Source organism: Lycorma delicatula, chromosome 7 (assembly GCF_047948215.1).
Source record: "Lycorma delicatula isolate Av1 chromosome 7, ASM4794821v1, whole genome shotgun sequence".
NCBI lineage: Eukaryota > Metazoa > Arthropoda > Insecta > Hemiptera > Fulgoridae > Lycorma > Lycorma delicatula.
In genome coordinates this window covers 51,312,627-51,334,480 of record NC_134461.1, presented here as the reverse complement: position 1 = coordinate 51,334,480, position 21,854 = coordinate 51,312,627, and the positions used below count along the sequence as shown (strand labels likewise).

Here is a 21,854-nt window from a genome sequence, read left to right as displayed (position 1 = left end):
AAATAACAGAGGTCATTAACACCTACCACTTCAGTAATGTATATTTGTCAAGTTTCTCAGTGTCTATTAGGTCTTAAAACCCTGTTTGTTTATTTGCACTTTTTCTGATTTATTACATGGTTTTCAAAAATGGTGAATTATATAAATTGCTATACGGTAATGCAGTATAAGACTGCTGTTTGCTAATAATAACAAACTGAGAGTTTTTTGTTAGTGAAATGCTGGGGAAGGAAAAACTAAAGATAAATTAGGATATGAATGCTTCTAGGCATGCTTTTATAAAGGTTAAATCTACATACCATTAGAAACTTTCCCGCACCTTCATGTGGAAATAAGTAAGAGTTAACTTTTACAAAAGTATGGTGTGGGACAGTTTCTAATGATAATGATTTTTTTCTCTTAGTTTATTATTCTATGTGAGGTCTGTGAAGTAAAAAAATATAAAAATACTTCTAAAGAACAGTCTGAGGAAGTCATGGTTGAATGCTTAAGACTATGCAGTAGCACAACTCATTGTTCATAGTTTTATGTAAATGACAAGGAAGCAATGCTACTTACTGCCATAAATAGGCAACACTGCAATGAATTTTGACAAACCAAATACTATATAACCATTGCAAAAAATGAGTCGTCAACCATAAACGTGGAAGAGTATGTTCTGTCTAATTTTAACTGTGATGGTAATGTGAAAAATTACCAGCTTACATAATTTTCACAGAGATGATGTTCAAGATTCTTAAACAGCTATAGTAAATTCTTATTTGAATACATAGGGATGGTTCCAAAAAATGATCAACCAAGTCAAATCAGTCTGGAATAACAAGAACTAAAAGTTTAGTAGTTCTGGTTATCAACATATTCTAATGTCATGCTACTTAAGAATTAAAATAACTTTTATGGCGGAAAAACGACCAAATAATCATTCCTGGTAGGCTTTCATTCATTCATTTTTCAGCCTCAATGTGTGTGTTCAAACACATCAATCAAAGACAATTTAAATCATCTTTAAATGAACTGGCTGACAAATGCTGAACATCAACTGACAGAGTGTGGTAAAGATAGAACTCTTGCTTGATAATAAAAAGGTAGGATGACTATAAAAAGGGGACAGTGGCTTAAAAAAAGGAATTTCAAAATGTGAATGACTCAATCCATTGCTATCACAACTGGACGCCAGCAATAAAGGCGAGAGAATTTTCTGATGTGGACAACTAACTGTGATAAAGTCTGCATAAGAAAATAATAATGTTCAACTTCTTGTTTTCTTGAAACCAAAACAATGTATTTTCATAATTCATTTTATTCACATTACAAAAAAATTCTGAAAGACTATTTCAGAAACATTATAATTTTTTACAATTAAAAATATATACATCATTAAGTAAAATGTACTGATAGATATTTTATTTTACTTTAAATAAATGGGTTGGTTTTCCTACTAAAAAAATTGTTTTTCTTCTATAAAACTTCAATTTTTAGACTATAAAACATGACATTTAATTTAGTAGGTACATATTATCAACAATTTTTTAGTACAAAAAGTATGAACATTATGCTGAAAAATAAACTAATGCTTAGTTTTATGCTGACATATTTTTCAGGTTACCAAATGTTACACTCTCTACCATTGTGTACAAATCTGCATATTTCCTGTGATTTAAATTCAAAGTAGGATGATTCAGAGTTGAATTTGCATGTAGTTCAGGCAATGGGAAACAGCTTCACTATTTTCTAATAAGCCTGGTAGTTTCACATTACTTGTGAAAGACCTGTGTTTTCATCAAACTGCCTAAAATTGGTTATTGGACTTAGAAGATTTACCCATTCTCAATGAATAGTTAAAATATTTAAAAACCTATATCTTATATAATATGATTTACATATGTAATCAGTAAGTATTACAGAGTAATAGAAGTTTGTAAGTATTCGTATACTCACTTTACTTGAATTTGTGTAGAACGTTCCATTCGAGCATGTCTGTCATCAACTTCCTGTGCAAGAAGTGTAGCTCTGTGGTTAGCTTCTGCTAGATCATTACGTAATTTGTCTCTCTCACCAGTCATTTGTTCAACTGAAGTTCTGAATATACAAAAAAAAAATTAAACTTTCTTCAAATTCTTTAATCAATAAATGAACGCATGTGTGCATACATGCACACACATACTTGGTACAGCATATAAATAAAATGTACAAAAGTTATTTTTTAAGTAAGAAATACTAATAAATCCTGCCCCTTTAAATGATCTGATGGTACAGCAATTAGTTCATCCCTCTATGATGAACTAATGAGTTCATTATATAATTTTTTTGAATAGTTGTAACTGTATTAAAGTAGAAAATATTTAGTTATTTTGAAAGGTAATCTGGAATCCAGTCAATTGTGAATTTAAGTAAATATTCTGTTTGCACTGCCAAAATCTGTTATCATGTTGAGTGTTATTTGGAATTTTTAAGAGGATTATGCATAAATAATATTTTTTGTTTATTACGTAAAGGATATATGTTCATGTTTTTATATAAAAATAGAGTACCCACTTACCAACAATTGTGAGTATTGACTATCCAAGCGCTTTCGGATTATTCCTCCATCATCACGGATTACTGATTAATTATCAATTTTATAGTTGTACACTTAAATTTTTATAAATGGGAATTAAAATGAAAATAAAATTTAAGATTATTATGTTCATAACAGTTGACTGTCAATAGTTAAATTAAGTCAATGTTACATGAAAAACAATGTCAGCAAGACATTTACAACTGTTATGCAATATAAATTGAATCAGTTACCCAACCTAATAATTATTGTATAATTTGCTTGAATAAAATATCATTATCAAATCTGGTCTGTTCATTTATAAGTTTATTATTATTATTCATATATATAAAGGGTTATTCACGGGAACCAAATGTTTTTGAAGTGGGTTGTACTCGGGCGTTCGTGGTGGAGGGGCACGTGGCTGGTGTCTGGCGTTTCCTGTGTTCATAGCATTTACATTTTAGTCGATGAGATGGAGCCGTGGATGCTAGACCAACGCCTGTACGTGTATGACGAATCCGTAACTGCTGTTCAGTGAGATTTCCGCTGTCAGTTTAATAACCATCGTAATGCAAGTGTCCCTTCTCTAACACAATATTGCGATGGGTAAACAACCTTCGAACAAGTGGTTCAATATTGAAGAAAAAACCACCGGGTCCCTGACAAACTGCTAGCACTCCGGAGAACATCCAATGTGTAAGGGAAGCCATTGTCAGAAGCCCATGCCGCTCTATTCAGAGGCATTCAGCAGCGCTTCAAATGAGCTCAAGTACGGTAAGATGAATTCTGCATACAGACCTGCATTTCCATCCTTACAAGATAGCCGTTATGTAGCAGTTAGAGCAAGATTTCATGCAGCGATTACAATTTTGTCAACAAATGCTTACCATTTTTGAAGAAAATGAAAATTTGTTATTGTTAATGACTCACGAAGCCCATTTTCATTTGAATGGCTTCATCAAACAAACAGAATTGCCGGTATTGGGCAGAAAGAAACCCACATCAGCTTCACGAGAGACCACTTCATAGCCCAAAGGTGACGACTGTCTGGTGTGCAATAGGAAAGGTCGGTGTTATTGGACCATATTTTTTTGAAGAAAATGATGCTGCCGTAACTGTAACAGCTGATCGTTACATTGCGATGTTGAATACGTTTTTCATCCCTGAGTTACGAAACCGGGGAATCAATTTTCAAAATGTGTTATTCCAGCTGGATGGAGCTACAGCGCACACAGCGAGGGCAATGATGGCTGTTCTCCGTAACTTCTTTCTGGGACGGATCGTTTCCAGATTCGGCGACATTCCTTGGCCCCCTCGGTCCCCCGATTTGAGTAGTTGTGATTTTTTTCTGCGGGGGTTTCTGAAATCGCGTGTGTACGGCAATAAACCGCGTACATTGGAGGACCTGAAGATCGCAATTCGTCATCACGTCACCCAGATTGATGTAGACATGCTGCAAAGAATCGAGGCCAGTTACCGTGAAAGGCTACAACAATGTATTGCCCAAAATGGACATCACTTGCCGGACATCATTTTTCGTTCATGAGTAAGTAACAAATGCTTTGATTTAACAAGTGTTTCAGTACCAATAAAACTTTTTTAAAGTAAATATTCAATTTTTTATGATTATTTTAAAAACACCCGGTTCCCATGAATGACCCTGTAAACATGTCAATGTTTCATATATATATATGAAATTTCTTCAATATACTTGTTTTATGAATTTTATTAGTGTATTCCAATATTTCAAAAAATGCATTTGTATACTGTATACGGTATACTGGATGAAGAACTTAGAAATCTACGGACTGATATCGCTAAATTATCTGTTAGTCCTCTAGTCACATATCTTAGTGCTGCATTAAGTTTATCTCATGTCCAAATTAATCAGTTAAGGTTAGTATTACATCGTAATCTTATTGATTCTGATTTCTTATTTAGAGATTCATAACAACCTTTCTTATTCAAATTATAAAGTTAAAAAAGATAAGCAAACTTTTAAACTCTTAGCAAAATTAGAGTTTTACACATAATTATTTCAAAGCAAACTACTACTGTTAAGTACAAAAATACTGTTGTCCATAAACAGCTAAAATTGTAATACTTATATAAAATATAACAGTTAGGTCATTTTCAGTAAAAAAGGTTTTATAAACAGAAAATTTAAAGTAGGTTAGTGAAATATTTACAGCTTAATATTCATTTTTCTATATAAAACATTTTGGTTGAAGCATTTTTTAAATGCTTTGTGAGGTTGTTATTCTACATTTTAAATAACACTGCCATTAGCCATCAATTTAATATACCGGGTGGGCCAGAAGTCGCTTCCTACTGTAAACGTTAAGATAAACATGATCTTCCCATCGATTTTAAATTACCTCCTTTTGTTTTCATCAGATAGTTATTGACAAAAACACCATAGTGCACTGCTGTTCAATCAGACATCTGTTGTATACAGCTGTTATTATGTTCATTGGACATTTTTGATTGTAACTTTTGAAGATGTTTGTTAATGAAGAGTTAGTTTGAAGTTGAAGAAATATGAAGAGCCTTAAAAACCTAGTACAAAGGTGGTTATAATTTCATAATAAATGACTGGAATAATCATTTCAACACTGTTCCACTGACACAGAAGGCTGTTTACAGTTTACGAAAATGTTTTGGGAGAAATGCATCTGCAGTGGACTGCCTCAGGTCAGGTAGGCCATCATTAAGTGATGAAAGTAAGGTTAACATTTTTCAAGCGGTTATCCAGAGCCCTGTCTAATCATAGGCTATTTCTCAAACAGAATATTTCTAGAACCTCTGTTCGAAGAATTATACATCAAGCTAAATTCAGATATTGTATACCTCATCTCATATATGGCCTATTAGAAGTTGATCCTGATGGTAGGCTTCAAGTTTGCGAGATAATTTAAATGAAGTAAGAGAAGATGATAATGAGTTGTTTTCTAAGATAATTTGGATTGATGAAGCAACTTTCAAATTAAAAGGCCAAATCAACACAAACTGTACCTATTGGTTCAAAGAACCATAGAATTGTTTTTGAGAGGGAGTTAAATCAACCTGGTGTTACCATTTGGGGTGTAACTCATGTTGTGGAGTAATTGAGCCTTGCTTTTTTGATGGAATAGTAACTGGAGAGAAGTACCTCAAAATGTTGGCAACCTATGCCATTCCCAGGCCAAAAATGAATTCTGGTACTTCCACCTACTTTAATTTATACATGATGGAGACCCATCCCATTATCAAACAGCTGTGCAGAACTACATTGGTAATTTATTTGCCAGGAAAGTTATTGGATGACGAGGGACAATAAATATGCCACCCAGATCTTCAGATCTTTCATCCATGGATTTTCTCTTTTAGAGGATTGTTAAAGATAAAAGCCTATGCTACAAAACCACAAACTATTGGGATCTTGAAATATGCTATTCAAAATGCTTTTGAAGAAATAGATTGCAACACACAACTGTGCAAACAAGTATGCATAAGTTTGCCAAGTCATCTGGAGAAATGTATAGACAAAGATGGAAAACAATTCAAGAAACAATGTAATAAATAATCATGTAGATTCAATAAAGTGTTAGTTATGAATTCAGTTTGTTTTTGTTTTGTATTCAAATAATAATCGTCAAGGGTTAGTGACTTTTGGCCCACCAGTATGTTACATTTTTGCTACTTGTTTCCTTCCACTTGCCATGTACAAACTTTTTTGCAGTACACATTTGCCATATATAAAGTGTTGTGCAGTATAAATTCAGTCAGTTAGCCAAATACAATCCAAATGCATTTTTTGAAATATTGGAATACACTAATAAAATTATCTTAAAATAACATAGACAAACATGCATCTTCAGCCATGTAAGAAAAAAGTGAATTCTTAGCCAATTGATTATTCTATTTCTAGTGTAACCTATTATTTTGTCTATAAATTACTGTTTATATTTAAATTACATCTTGATAATTGTGAACTGAATGAATAATAAAATTAAATTTGTTACATAGTTTTTCCAAGCTAACTTTCATTTCCAAATTTTAACAGCTCATTAATTACACTATAATTTAAAATATGTTTTTTCTGTAAGTGCTAGATTAAGGTATTTCTTTTGTTCAAAATATTTTTAAAATTAGAATATGAAGCACGGTTCAAAAGTAAGGCTGATTATTTTCAGAAAAAAATTTATAATGGTTTCAAATACTTACATATTTACTTTATTTTTCTACACAATCACCATTTTGTTCCAAACACACTAATATAATACACTGTCATTCACTCGTGCCATGGAGGCTGGCTCTCCCACTTCTTTGTAATTCTTCATCTCACCCAGTGCTGGGTAGACTTCTTTTATTGTGGGAGGGTTGATGTATTCTGGTGGTGTTGTTATTGGGGTGTAGGTGTTGAAGTTTAACCCTCCGGGTTGGTCTAGTGGTAAATGTATCTTCGCAAATCAGCTAATTTCCAAGTCAAGAGTTCTAATGTTCAAATCCTAGTAAAAGGCAGTTACTTTTATAGGGTTTTGAATACAAGATTGTGGATAACGTTGTTCTTTGGTTGTTGGGTTTCAATTACACAAATCTTCGACCTATAAGAGATATGGTATGACCTATAAGAGGTATGATAGGTTGGTCGACCTATAAGACTGTACTTCACTTATACTCATATATATCATCCTCTGAAGTAATAACTGATGGCGATTCCGAAAGGCTAAACAGGAAAAAAAAGGTGTTGAAGTTTGTCCCAGATTCGAATCCCAGTCAGGCATGGAATTTTTACATGCTACTTGTCATTAATTTCAGCCTCTGAAGCAATACCTAACGGTGGTGCCGGAAAAAAAGATGTTTTGAAGTTTAGGAGTTCTGTCGGTTCTTTGCAATTTAGGAGTTTGTTGAAATATTTAGCTAGTTTTTCCTAGCTAAATATTTAATACTTTTATTACTATTTCAACATGGATTTCCGTGTTGTCTTTATTGTTATGGGCCAGTTCACAGTTTTCATTCTTTATTATAATATTGGGGGTTTGTATTTTTAGAGCTGATTTTTAAAGGTTTTGTAGTATCTCAACTATGTTTTACTGAATTCTTCTTCTATTGACTTCAGAGTGTCTTTATGGTATTGTCTTTTTATTCTCCTTAGGGTTTGGGTGGTTTCTTTTCTTTGTTTTACTAGATTTAGAAAGGATATTTCTGATTTTTGGGATTGGTGAAATAGCCATGCTTGATGTCTTTTTTCCACTTTTTCATCATACTTGCTGTCCAACATTGATGTTTTTTATGGGATTTTATTGGGGCGAATTCTTCTGCAATTTGTTTAAGGTTGTTGACTAGATCTTCAAGTTTATCTGTGATTGCTATTTTTTCAGTTGCTTTTTGGTAATTTTCATTCTTGATTAGTTGGGTAGGGGTTCATTTTTCTTTTAGTTTTAGGGGCTTGGTTTTGTTGCTTTCTTTTAATTAATCTCTTGAATTTTATATAGGCATTTTAGGAAACAAATATGCTTTAATACTTTTCTCTAAAATGTCTATGAAGAAAATCAAAATTGGCTTTTTATATCACCCTTAATGAATTTAAAAAAAATTAATATAGTCAATGCCTTATATACATAAATATTTTACCTAAAAATAAGAAAATTGGTCAGTCAATCCTGAGATATGAGGCCAAAAGCAGTGCAACACACATATGTTTTTTTTTTTATTTTTATTTAGTTAAGATGAACTAGTTTATGCAAAAAACTCTATACTCTATTTTTGACATGATAACCATAACTATTCTAGCTATATTAACTGGGAAAGCAATACAATTTAATAACAAATTGCTATATTTAACAAAACATGATTAATATATTATTACACTACACATTATATTTTATGGTGTAAAAAATACTCGACGAAAGAAATAGAAAAACATTTTAAAGTATACATATAAGTATACATATAAAATTATGTATAATTTTATTATAGTACACTAATTTTCTATTTTAAAATATTTTGTTTAAAAACGTTCTTTTGAATGCAATTCAATTTTAGAAACAAGCAAGCTGTTATGGGCTGTTTGTATGCTTTTTATACTTATTATAATGGGAAATTATCTTATATGTTGCAATATATAAGCTGCATCAGTGCAAACACACACACAACAAAATAAATAAATATATATATATATAAGCAAAATAAAAAAAACTTCTGCCATAAAAAAACACATCTCGCAAAAATGTGGTTAATATATTGTTAAGTCAATACAATAATAGGGGTTGCGCTTCAATCATTCCAGATGCCTGACCAGGATAGGTCCCGGGTTCAAATCCTGGTCAGGCATGGCATTTTTATACACGTTACAAATCATTCATCTCATCTGAAGTAATACCTAACAATAACCTAATAATAAACTGGAAGTTAAAAAAAAAAGAAGATGCAGATAAACAATATCTTGTTATAATACTTTGTTTTATTAAAATAAGTATGTAAATATGTATACGTATTACAGGATTATCTAAATAAATAAAAACTACACATGTATAATAACAGCGTAACAGCAAATATGTTAATTAAGCGGTTTTCAGAAGATTAGGAGAGTCGTAACCTTCCTAAACATGTTACTGATGCAATTTCTATTTAGAAGATACAAATACTAGAGGATGGGCCTAATATAAATAGTTTTCTTGTAAAGGGGTTTACAAGAAAAATATCTATCACAGTTAATTTTTCATAGTCATATTGAAATCACTAGAAATGCTTTGTGGAACAAATTTAATAGAAACAATTTAATAGTGATTAGGAATAGTAAAAAAAAAAGAAATGTGAAGTATACATACTTCATTGGCAGCTCGTTCCATCCCAACAGATCCCAACTGACTTCAGTTGACAGAGGTGTATAGCGACATGTGTATGTCTGTTCAACCAAGCAGTGGCGTCACTCAGGGTCCCCAGTTGCAAACAAGTTCAAACAAACTCCTTCTCCTGGCAAAGTCATGGCCAGTGTTTTTTGGGCTCTTAAGGGTATACTGCTGATCGATTTCATGGAACCTGGGACAACAATCAACTCAGTTATTGTGGAACACTAGGAAAACTCAGGCAAGCTATCCAGAACCGCCGGCGAGGATGACTGACAGCTGGTGTAACACTACTTCACGACAACATCCGACCTCACATCTCCCGTTAAACCCAGGAACTTTTAACATACTTTGGGTGGACTGACATGCCCCACCCACCTTACAGTCCGGACCTTGTGCCTAGTGATTATCACTTGTTCTCAAAGTTAAAGGAACACTTGAGTGGCCAATGCTTTCGGAGTGACGATGAAGTCAAAGAAGAGGTGAAACGCTTCCTCAATGGGTTGGTGGTGGAGTTCTATAACATTGGAATACAGAAATTGGAGCATCATCTACAAAAATGCGTAGAAAAAGATGGCGATTATGTAGAAAAATAGAGCAAAGTTTCTTCTTTCCAATGATGTAAATTTCTATTAGAATAAACAATGTTGTCTATTTGTAACATTGATGGGAACCTTATTTCTGGATCTACCCTCATATTTTTAACGACAACATTTCTATTTCTGTAATTCTATCATTTCCCATTTCTGACTGCTTCTTTGAAGTTCTGTAATACTTTAATTCCCAAGTATCTACTGATGATAACTGTTTGGCAATGAAAATGAACATCCAATTTTACATTTTATTGTTTTGTTAATAATTTTTGAGTTTTCTATTTATGAATTTAATATACCTGTATTAAGTAACTCTCATAAATATGAGATAATTAAATTTACCTGGAGATTTTCCAGCACACTGGCCCTTAAGATGGTCAACCGTAAAGAAAACATCTGGTATAAACTGCAAGAAAACTCCTTTTGCTGCTTCAACCATACGATTAGAAAGTGCTGGTGAAACTCGTAATGCAAACATTGTTCCTCGCACATGTTTTATTTTTCCCCAATCCTTTAACTAAAATATATAAATAAAAAATAATTAATAAACATTATAATATAAATATAATTTGGCTGTGATATTACAAATTCTTTCCCTGCATAGATTAAATGAATAAAACATCTTACATTGGTAATTAAATTATTATGAAAAATTATAGGAAGTAAAAATTAACAATTCAATTATCGTTAAGTTGAAATGAAAATAATCTTTTAACACAAAGAATATGAACATACTTATCTAAGAGTTAAATATATTTTTTGTATTTTCAATTAATGTAAACTATACTACAGCAATTCAAACATTTTGAATATATGAAAGAAAATTTAGAGAGTAAAAATCTTTCAATTGTCACAATTTAATTATGTACTTAAATCAATAAACTTAAGAAATGAAGACGACTACTTTTTGATATACAACTACAAAACATTTTGAAGTTGACAAAAAATTTATATTTAACTTTAATTATAAAATGGTTAAGATTAAAAAAAAAATGTAAATTATAAATCTGTTTGAAGAAAGGCTGTAATTTTTTGTTATAATTCTTATTCAACTGATACAAATTTAAAACTATTTAACTATTTAAAAAAAAAATTATAAAATGCGGTTGAAAAACTAACAACCAACAATTACACCAGATATATTTTTTATTTTATACAACAATTAACTAAAACCAAAAGCAGATTTACAAAGAAAGATCAGAATTCATTTCATATTTCATGAAAATCATTTAACAAGTAATAAAGAAACAGCTGTAGAGAGACTAACATGGTTTATTTCTGCTATTTTATGATCTTAAGAATCTAAAGGAGAATTTGTGATTGTTTGTTTGTTGCAAAGTCAAAAAAATTACAGAAAACTTTGAAAGTAGTGCATAAGAAAACTCAAAAAATACTCACAGATCACATAAAAGTAATTTATAAAGTAATTCTATAATGAAGATTTACAACTATTTTATCTTTAAAATATTACAATGTTATTGTATTATAAAATAAAAAACTATATGTATATAACTGCTACATAATATCGAATTAGCCATTAAAAATATAACTTTCGTGATTATGGAACGCAAGAATGGCAGGAGTTTAATTATTTCTCCCTACAGATCACAGAGACTGGACTATGTCCCTTGCTGCTTTATCTTTCTACTATCAGGCGGGTTATTGGGTGTTATTTAGAGGCGGTTGTAAATTTTAAGTTATATTTACGGACCAGCATGAAAATAATTTACTGGGTCTAACTGTGGGAGACTGGCTTTTGAGCCTCGTACTCCCCTTCAAGGCATGACTGAAAGCGTGATTCCCCTTCAGTACGTTCGCTGAAGTCCTTTTGGTGCTAAAGCTTTCGGGCTAGCAGGAATACACCTACCGGGACCCTAGTTATTTTGGAGGAAGCAATGCGCTCCCTTCTCTGGAGGGAGTCACATGGCTGACTGATTTTGTAATTAACAGATAGTTTTGTATTTTAATTTGAACTACAGAAGAATATTAAAATACATTTCATAAAAAAACCGCACTAAGAAAAACCTATTCTAACAGTTGATTAACCAAAGTATTAATGGCAAAGTAACGATCTACTGTAACAACATACCAAACGACGATTTATTAGTAAAAAAAAATTAATATTTGTTGACCAAAATCCACATTTTAAGTAAATGAAAAACAATTATTAAAAGATCAACAGTTTCAGGTGGTGGTCAGAATTCTATTATCAAAATAAGAAAATTTTATTCATTTATAAATAAAGATTAAAAATTACTACACTAACACTGATTCTTGTCATACACATGCAAATTAAAAGTCCAAACATAAGCAAATTTATAATATAAGCATACAAAATAAACAAAAAGTAAGAGCTATGCTGAACAGCTCTAGAATAAATAAAATGCTGAAAAACAGGTTATAAAAAAAAATCAGAATCTAAAATTTTCATTTTAGAATAAAAGTTAGAAGTATTTCTAGATTTTTATTAGTTCTTTACAAAAATGCATTCTGGATATCTTCAATTCATAAATTTATAGAAAATATACCTTTCACATAAAACAGAAATGGATGAAAGAAAATCAACAATGTTATATAATAAATTAAGCACATACCTGATTACAACAAACCTTAAAGGGTTCATGATGACTTCTGTCTGTTTAAATCTTCTATCTGTATCTGTCTCCTTTTCAATCTCCCACTGATCACAGTCACTGCATTTCTAGTATTCTCTCACTTCTTACTTTTATCAAATTGCATACCCATCTCATTTTTTTATCCTTAAAATATAAATCTAATCATACCTTTGTAATATAGAATCCAATGTAACTGTAGAGCTTATATTTCCTGTTCTTTTTTATTTTCTGTAAAATGGAAATATCATCCCTCTCAGTTTCATATTCACAGAATTTATTAATTTTCTCTCATCCCCTTTTATTAGTACTCATCAAGAAATTATCACTGGATATTTTTTCCACTTTACTACATTTTATTACATTTGCTTTACACATTCTTCCACTTCAGTAAGTAACTAAGATTATTACATAGCAAAACCCTTTTCATTTGTGCATTCATTTTCATATGTTCCTCGAAAATAATTTCCCTAAATAATTAATATCCTTAACTTTCCTATTAACTTTTCCTCAGTGATACAGAGTAGCTGGACCAAAGGTGCAACCATATCAGAGCGGTATCTGTTGAGAGCCAGACTAAGGAATGATTCCTGAAAGAGGGCAGCAGCTCTTACAGTAGTTGTTACGGGCATAGGTCAGGATGACTTATACGGCCATATCAACATCACTCAGTCCTCTGAGTACTGTGCAGCTGAAAGCAATGGAAAACTACAGCAGCTTTTTTTCCAAGAAAATGTAGCTCTGGACAGGCAGGAGTCGGTTTCATAATGAACAAGAAGATAGGGAAGAGAGTAGAGTATTTGAAATTGCATAACGATAGAATCATTGTAATAAGGATAAAATTGAAACCTAAACCGACAACGATTGTTAACATCTATATGCCTACAAGCGCCCATGATGATTATGAGATTGACCGTGTATACAAAGAAATTGACGAAGCAATTAAACGCATAAAAGGCGATGAAAATTGAATAATAGTTGGAGACTGGAATGCAAGCATTGGAAAAGGCAAAGAAGGAAATATAGTGGGTGAATACGGGCTGGGCAAAAGGAATAAAAGAGGGGACCGACTTACAGAGTTTTGCATGGAATATAATTTAGTAATTGCCAACACCCAGTTTAAAAATCATAATAGAAGAATATACACATGGAAAAAGCCAGGTGATACTGCAAGGTATCAGATAGATTATATCATGGTTAAGCAAAGATTTAGAAATCAACGCATCGACTGCAAAACTTACCCTGGAGCATATATTATAGCGATCATAATCTAGTGATAATGAAATGTAGATTGGGGTTTAAAAACCTGAAGAAAAGGTGTCAGATGAATCGGTGGAATTTAGAGATGCTTGATGAAGAGGAGGTAAGAAGATTTTTGAGGAGGATAGCATGAGGTCTGAGTAAAAAAGATAAAGTAGAAAATGTAGAATGGGAGAATGTTAAGAAGGAAATTCTTAAATCAGCAGAAGCGAACTTATGCGAAACAAAGAGAACTGGTAGAAAACCTTGGATTTCAAACGATATATTGCAGCTGATGAATGAACGTAGGAAATATAAGAATGCTAGTGATGAAGAAAGTAAAAGGAACTATAGACAATTAAGAAATACTATAAACAGGAAGTACAAACTAGTGAAAGAAGAGTGGATTAAAGAAAAGTGTTCAGAAGTGGAAAGAGAATTGAACATTGGTAAAATAGACGGAGCATACAGGAAAGTTAAGGAAACTTTTGGGGTACATAAATTAAAATCCAATAATGTGTTAAACAAAGATGGTACACCGATTTATAATACGAAAGGTAAAGTCGATAGGTGGGTAGAATATATTGAAGAGTTGTACGGAGGAAATGAATTAGAAAATGGTGTTATAGAGGAAGAAGAGTGTCGAAGAGGATGAAAGGGGGAGATACAATACTAGATCTGAATTTTTAAGAGAGCATTAAAAGATTTGAATGGCAGAAAGGCTTCTGGAATAGACGGAATACCTGTAGAATTACTGCGCAGTGCAGGTGAGGAAGCGATTGATAGATTATATAAACTGGTGTGTAATATTTATGAAAAAGGGGAAGTTCCGTCAGACTTCAAAAAGATTGTTATAGTCATGATACCAAAGAAAGCAGGAGATGATAGATGTGAAGAATACAGAACAATTAGCGTAACTAGCCATGCATAAAAAATATACATGCGACATAATGCCGAAAAGTACAGGAGAAACAAGCTTTCAGTCAGAAATATAATTTGTTTACATCAAAAATTAATTTAAATGCCAGGAAAAGATTTTTGAAAGTATATGTTTGGAGCATCGCTTTATATGGAAGTGAAACTTGGATGAACGGAGTACCTGAGAAGAAAAGAAGCTTTTGAAATGGGGTGCTATAGGAGAACGTTAAAAAATCAGATGGGTGGATAAAGTGACAAATGAAGAGGTGTTGCGGCAAATCGATGACGAAAGAAGCAATTGGAAAAATATAGTTAAAAGAATACAGATTTTTTAGGCCACATATTGAGGCATCCTGGAATAGTCACTTTAATATTAGAAAGTCAGGTAGAAGGAATAAATTGTGCAGGAAGGCAACGATTGGAATATGTAAAATAAATTGTTAGGGATGTAGGATGTAGGGGATATACGGAAATGTAACGACTAGCACTAGATAGGGAATCTTGAGAGCTGCATCAAACCAGTCAAATGACTGAGGCAAAAAAAATTTCCTATACCCTCTCTCTTTCCCTGTTAGAATATTGTTTCCATTTTTACTTCCAACTGTATATGCAGTTTTGTTTATATTTATTCCCAACCACTTTTCAGTTACTGGATTTCTCTTATGAAGATCGATCACTTTATCTTGTTAATCTTTAACTACATATATCATAAGTAGAAATATATAGTCTTATTTTCTTATATCTGAGTCTTCCTTACTGCCTCTATAACGATTCTCTTTATGTTAGCCTCCGGAACCATTATAAGGTATTACTTCAGAAGATGAATGAGAATGATATATATGACTGTAAATGAAGTGCAATCTTGTAAGTCTCAGGTTGATCATTCCTGAGATGTGTGGTTAACTGAAACCCAACCACCGAAGAACACCAATATCCACGATCTAGTACTCAAATCTGTATAAAAGTAACTTCTTTTACTAGAATTTGAACCTTAGAACTCTCGACTTCGAAAGCTGATTTACAATGAAGAATTTACCACTAGACCAAGCTGGAGTTGATCTACATTAGGGCTAGTGTTGTATATCAGGATATACAAAGGATTAACACTTGACTTTCTAAATAGAAGGTTGATGTTGAGATCAAGCTAAAGCACTTGTGTTTTAAATTTTAATTCTATTAGCACCTTGATGCTGTCTCTTAGCCTTCACTCTATTGACAAATTTGTTTATGTGATTGTAATAATATTCTAGTAACATAAAATCTGATACTTTATTTACAAGCTAGGTGTTGTATAAGCAGAACACTAAAACATAATCATACGCTAAGATCTTTTTGTAAAATTTATTTTGAGATAAATTTTTTAAATATTATATGAATATTATGGGTTTTGATTTTCTTATTTTCATTATTATTTCTCTTGTTGAAATGCAATATAACTTGTCAACTACAAAAAGCTGGCTTCAAACACATGCCTTGTTTGAATCAATAATATTGCTAGATGACAACATGTTGTGTCATGTCAAGAGAATAATAATGAAAATTATAAAAAACATCAGCCTGATAAATAATGTTAGTCAAACTAAAAATTTTAAATAGCTATAAATCAGAATGGCTAAATGTAAGGGATTTATAAAATAACTATGTTTTTTCTTTATGATATTGAAGTAAAAACGTACAATTAAGTAAACATAAACTGATTATGATTATGAAACCCATACCATAATTGGTTTCAACTGTTTGATGTTAGGACAATTTAAGGTGACTTCTCCACCACCCTGAGGTTCCATTCCTCTCTTTTTGATAATCAATTCAAGACCTGGATCAACAACCATAAACCTTCGTAAAACTGCTAAAGCTCCATTTTTAAATGCATCTACTGAAGGGTCTTTCTATATAAAACAGAAACAACATTATCAATTATGTGTGTATGTATATATATATATATATATACATACATATACCATACATACTATATATATATATATATATATATATAAATACACACTGGATGAGCAACTTAAAACCACACAAAATTGGTTCAAACTGCAGTAATTTGAGTGTCATCTAAAACGCTGCTAGCGTAGCTGCTATTACTACTGCCACTACTGATTAAGAATGTTACTTCTCTTGTCTACTATTATCAATTGTTAACTACTCATGCTTCAGTGCAGTGGAGTTTCTTCTGCAGTTGTATTCTTCTAAAAGCTTATTCAATGATTATTATAGTGGAAGCTTATGTACACTCTGGATCTTTTTAAGAAATGTGTCAAATATTCATAAAATAACTTCCAAATGCCAGTATCCCAGCAGAGTAGCATACATAATTTGGTTAACAAATATTACACAATGGGTCGGTTTAGAATGCAAAACAAAATAGGGCAGCTTCCATTAGGGGTCCAGAGGCTATAGCCAATATTCAAAGAGAATTTCTGTTGGTTCAAAAAAAATCTATTATGCAAGTTCTCAAAACAAAGAGATGTAAAATACACATCTTGTCGTAAAATTCAAAAACATTGACAATGAATAGAGATAAACCGATACTCTATTTACGCCTGATGAGACATGGTTTCATTTATTTGGGCAAGTAAATTTGCACACCAGTACTGGATGACTGAAAATCCTTACCAGATGTTTGAACCAAAACATCATTAAGTAAAATTTCATTTCAAGATGAGAAAATCTGTGTCTGTTGAAGTGCTGTATCTGGAAATCATATAGTGGGGTGTCAATATTTTTTAACCAGATTGTCATCCCAACCCTATAGGGAGCTAACTGATTACATCACAAAGTCATTGGTCGGAACGCACCAATGTAAATGCATCAGCAGATATTTGCATCAGTAAAATACAAATCGGATTTCGCCTTCACATAGGCCTCAAACGGACATCTTCACATCCAACCTAACATGATTCCCTCAAACTAACCGACGAAACTGTGGAAGCGCAAACCCCTTGCCTAGTCAAAATCTGACAGCACCATTCGTGACTGTGAATGCTTCAGAAAATGAACGAGGAGTTTAAAGTTAAATCAGTGCTACACTTATACCAATCAAAATTATGTCTTACGCAACATAGACATTCAGACCTAAACCCAATTAAATCGACCAATTTAAGTCACCTAACAAGGGGAATGCAACCCCATTCTGGTCCACGCAGGGGCCAGGGAAAAACCCCGCACCCCCACCCGGTCGCATCATGGTGTCTCGTGTGGCATTACCAAGTCATGATCACAACCGCCATTGGTGGAGGGAAGCCACGCCCCCGGCCGTACGGGTTAACATACCCCAGCAGCGCAGTCACCCCCATAAGCGGAAGTCCCAAACCAGACTGTCAATACATAATTGTCCAGTACAATTTTCAAAGAATTCTATGCACAGTTAACAAATCATGAAAAAGAGGGTTCTCCCAGAAGATGGAGCAACATCTCAAATATCAAATGATTCATGTAGCTCTTACAGAAGAACAATCTGTCTGCAGAGAGTGGTAGCCTTCACAATTCCCAGATTCGTCTAGTTATGATTTTTTCTTTCCGGACTGTTTGAAGGATAAAATTTATGAATCAAATCCCCATAATACTGATGGACTCAGGCAAATTTTCAACAAGAAATCGATGGTACTAACAAAAATGTTTTATATGATCACAAGAGCACAAAAGTGAATTGCTGCTGCACAGGGCTCATTTCGATTATCTTTTGTAAAAATATGGTAAGTATGTAAACTTTTGTAATGCAAATACAAAATTTATGTTGCAACAGTGTTTAACTGTATCGGTTTGGTTTTATGCTGCTCAGCCAACACACACACACACACACAGTAATGTGCAGATTAATTCGAACACAACAAAGTAATTTATTAAAACGTAACTTTATTTTTTTAAAAAAATCATACGTGTACAATTTGAGTATCTAGTAATTAAAATGCCCTCCTTTATTCTTCATCACTTCATAAACATATTTTGTCATCTATTTAATACTGTACTACACAATTGTTTGATTTCTTCATCACGAAACCATACTGATAATATTGCTTTAATGAGATCATTTTTGGGGTAAAATTCTTTAGTCATTTTTTAACTATTGCTCAAATATTTTCAACTGGGTTTATGTTATCAGTCCATGGGAGCACCTTAATGTTTCATTCTTCAAAATATTTTTCCACTTTTTCAGCAGTATCGTATGGCACCAGATCTTGTTGGAGCACTTCATTGCCTAGTAGAAATTTGTTTTGAAGTTGTGTCACAACCCACATCTGAGGGTCTTCAGTTGTGAAACAACTCCAAAAAATTTTTTTCTGGGGATGTTTAACTGATTGTTGGATATGAGCCAGTATATGTATTTTCATCTGATGCTTTTCTACAATAATGGTATGGAATCCTTTGCCCCTGTAATAAAAATATGACTCATCAGAAAACACAACATCTTTCCAGTCTTCCTTGATTCAGTTAGCATGTGCTTTAGCTCACAAGAGCCTTTATTTGCACTTTGTAGTGTTAAAAGCAATTTTTAGCTGGCTGACAAGCTTTCTGTCCAGCTGCAGAACGTTGGCATCAAGCAGCTGTCACATGTAAATCTGTTTCACTGGCTGCTAGTTCTTGATTTAAGTCCACAGTAGACAATTTTGAATTAAGTTTACTTTTTCTCACTAATAACTTATCCGTCTTGGTGTAGTTTTCCTTTTACAGCCTCATTCGCCTTCCCTTTGAGGTGAAAAGAAACCAGTTTCTTTAAATTATTTAAAAATACCATTCACTGTCCCTAGTCCAAAATCACATTCAGAAGCTATTTGTCATGCCATACTGGTATACGCAGAAAGAGAAACAACTTTTGAATGCTTTCTAGGAGTTATGTCTGTTATTATATATTCAAGATAACAGAACAAAAAATACGATTGTGTAATAAAAAAACTGATGTGGGCACCACATGACTTCCTTGTATGCCTATTAAATTACATATACACATTTTTTGCTGTACTTAATTTAAATTTATTTCATTTGAAAGCGAGATATGATCTTCCAACTCTTTAATAATGTAGACAGTTACACAATTGCATTTTGATGGATATCACACTGCATCACATTTTTTTGTGGTGTCTGTATCAGCATTTTATATTAGTTTATAAATTAATTTTGTTTTACATTGCTCTAGTAGTTATGTGGTGTAAGTGAGAACATGTCAGAACCGTAACCATGCACACATCAGTTCCAATCCGACTTCATATACACATATTATTTTTTAACTTTTTTTTTTAATTTAAATAAATTGATTTATTAATAATTAACCTCTTTAAAAATTTTTGAATTAAAATGAGAAGAACATAAAATTTTATTTCTCTAACAACTTCTGATTTTTTTCATTTTTTTTTTTTATTGTTACTATTGAATTATTATTTATTGCAAAACTTTTTTTACAATCAAAGATCAATAATTATTAATAAATTAATATATTTAAATTTAAAAAAAAGGTTAAAAAAGGAGATGAAATTTGATGTGAACCGATGTGCCTTCCCCATGTAAGGTCCAAATATTTCATTAATTAAAATTTTATTTGGCTATAACTCTGGAATCAATGAAAATAAGTACCACTTACGTATGATATATTTTTGAAAAGCTTTCAATGATGGCTTATTACTGGTGTTAAAAAATGTCCAAAATCTAAATTTTTTGGATTTTGGGTTTTTTTAGACACTTTTGTTCCAGTAAACTCAATCAAAGTGGGAGATGCACTAGTTTCAACCGCAGTCCTAAATCCAAAATTTCAACAACTTATGGCTAATTGATTTTGAGTTATGCGAGATACATAATGTATGTATGTACGTACGACGTCACACCGAAACTAGATATATCCATTGAGATCTGGACACCGAAATTTTTCAAGATCACAATACTTCCTCCTTTACTTCTTAGAAGGAAGTAAAAATGAAATAAACTTCCACAAAAGACTATCTATAAAATGAAAACTGGTAAATAAACAAAGAACAATAATGTCAAATTACACAGACAATAAAAGAATGTGTGTGTGTGGTCAAGTAGTGACCACACTTTTTGATATAAACAAAAAAATTAATTGTATTCAGATTAATTTGCATGCTACTATATATATATATATATATATATATATATATATATATATATAAGATAGACAAATATGATATTAATGTAATAATCTACTTTAATGAAAGTTTTATTTATATAATACAGGTTGTAAAAATGAAATATTTTGATTGTAAATTTGGCAGAATTTTTAGCTGATACTGGCAGGCTTATAATGGTGGCAGTTAGATTTCCTAAATAAGCCATTTAGTACTTACAGAACAGTAGCAGGAGAAACAGATGCCTTTCCTATTAAACAATTTTACAAAAACGGTATGATTTTTATATAACTTAAAACTTATATGATTTGAAGCTTATGAAATGTTATTTCCAGAATTTTTTACTAAATAATTTTGGGGCAAATGCAGGAGTTACAGTATAGGATGTGTAAACAGAGTTAAGAATGCAGGAGTTACAGTATAGGATGTATAGAGTTAAGAATGCAGGAGTTACAGTATAGGATGTATAGAGTTAAGAATTAAGTTTACATCTGGTTGAAGTTGGACATGCTTAGTTTCCTCAATGAAGTTTTGTGTTTTTCAGTGAAATATAAGTGACTTTTTAAGTTCATTTTGTATTAAAGTGTATGCTCATCTGTTTCTTTATCATCCGTGTTTTTGTAAAGCAATTTAAGCCAGTAAGTAGTATTTTATTTAACAAAATGAATATATTTAGGTTAGTTATGAAAAAAAAATTACATGCTATACATGTCGTACACCGGAATAAATTGGCTACAGGCCAGTTTGGCTGTATTACCATGACGTACATGAAATAGGGCTGTTTACTGTTATCATTGTTTACTTTCCTACTTTTTTTATGATAAACTGCCTAACTATTTGGCATATTTCGCAAGTACCTTTATTCTTATTGAATTTCACTCTTTGTTCATTTAATGTTGAAGAAACATTTTCATCATTAAATTATTTAATTTACTTTAATGCCCAATTATACTATTTTGTTTGATTTGTTGAAAATGTCAGTGAACCTCAACAGTTATCATTATTATTGGAAAAATTAAAAGTGGAAATCAAAACAG

At 32.0% G+C, this 21,854-nt stretch overlaps 2 protein-coding genes across 2 annotated transcripts in view; both read right to left on the bottom strand.

Annotated features, from left to right (window-relative positions):
* LOC142328285 (uncharacterized) overlaps window positions 1-21,854 on the bottom strand; it is a 198,347-nt gene that overhangs the window by 162,668 nt on the left and 13,825 nt on the right. The gene's annotated exons all lie outside the window — the stretch shown is intronic.
* The window catches only part of LOC142327807 (uncharacterized), a 102,994-nt gene that overhangs the window by 76,644 nt on the left and 4,496 nt on the right, over window positions 1-21,854 (bottom strand). The window contains exons 3-6 of the mRNA XM_075371144.1: window positions 16,450-16,620; window positions 10,305-10,479; window positions 8,281-8,323; window positions 1,939-2,079 (exon numbers count right to left, since the gene is read on the bottom strand). Coding sequence (XP_075227259.1) covers window positions 1,939-2,079; window positions 8,281-8,323; window positions 10,305-10,479; window positions 16,450-16,620 — 530 coding nt within the window. The remainder of the gene's footprint in view (window positions 1-1,938; window positions 2,080-8,280; window positions 8,324-10,304; window positions 10,480-16,449; window positions 16,621-21,854) is intronic.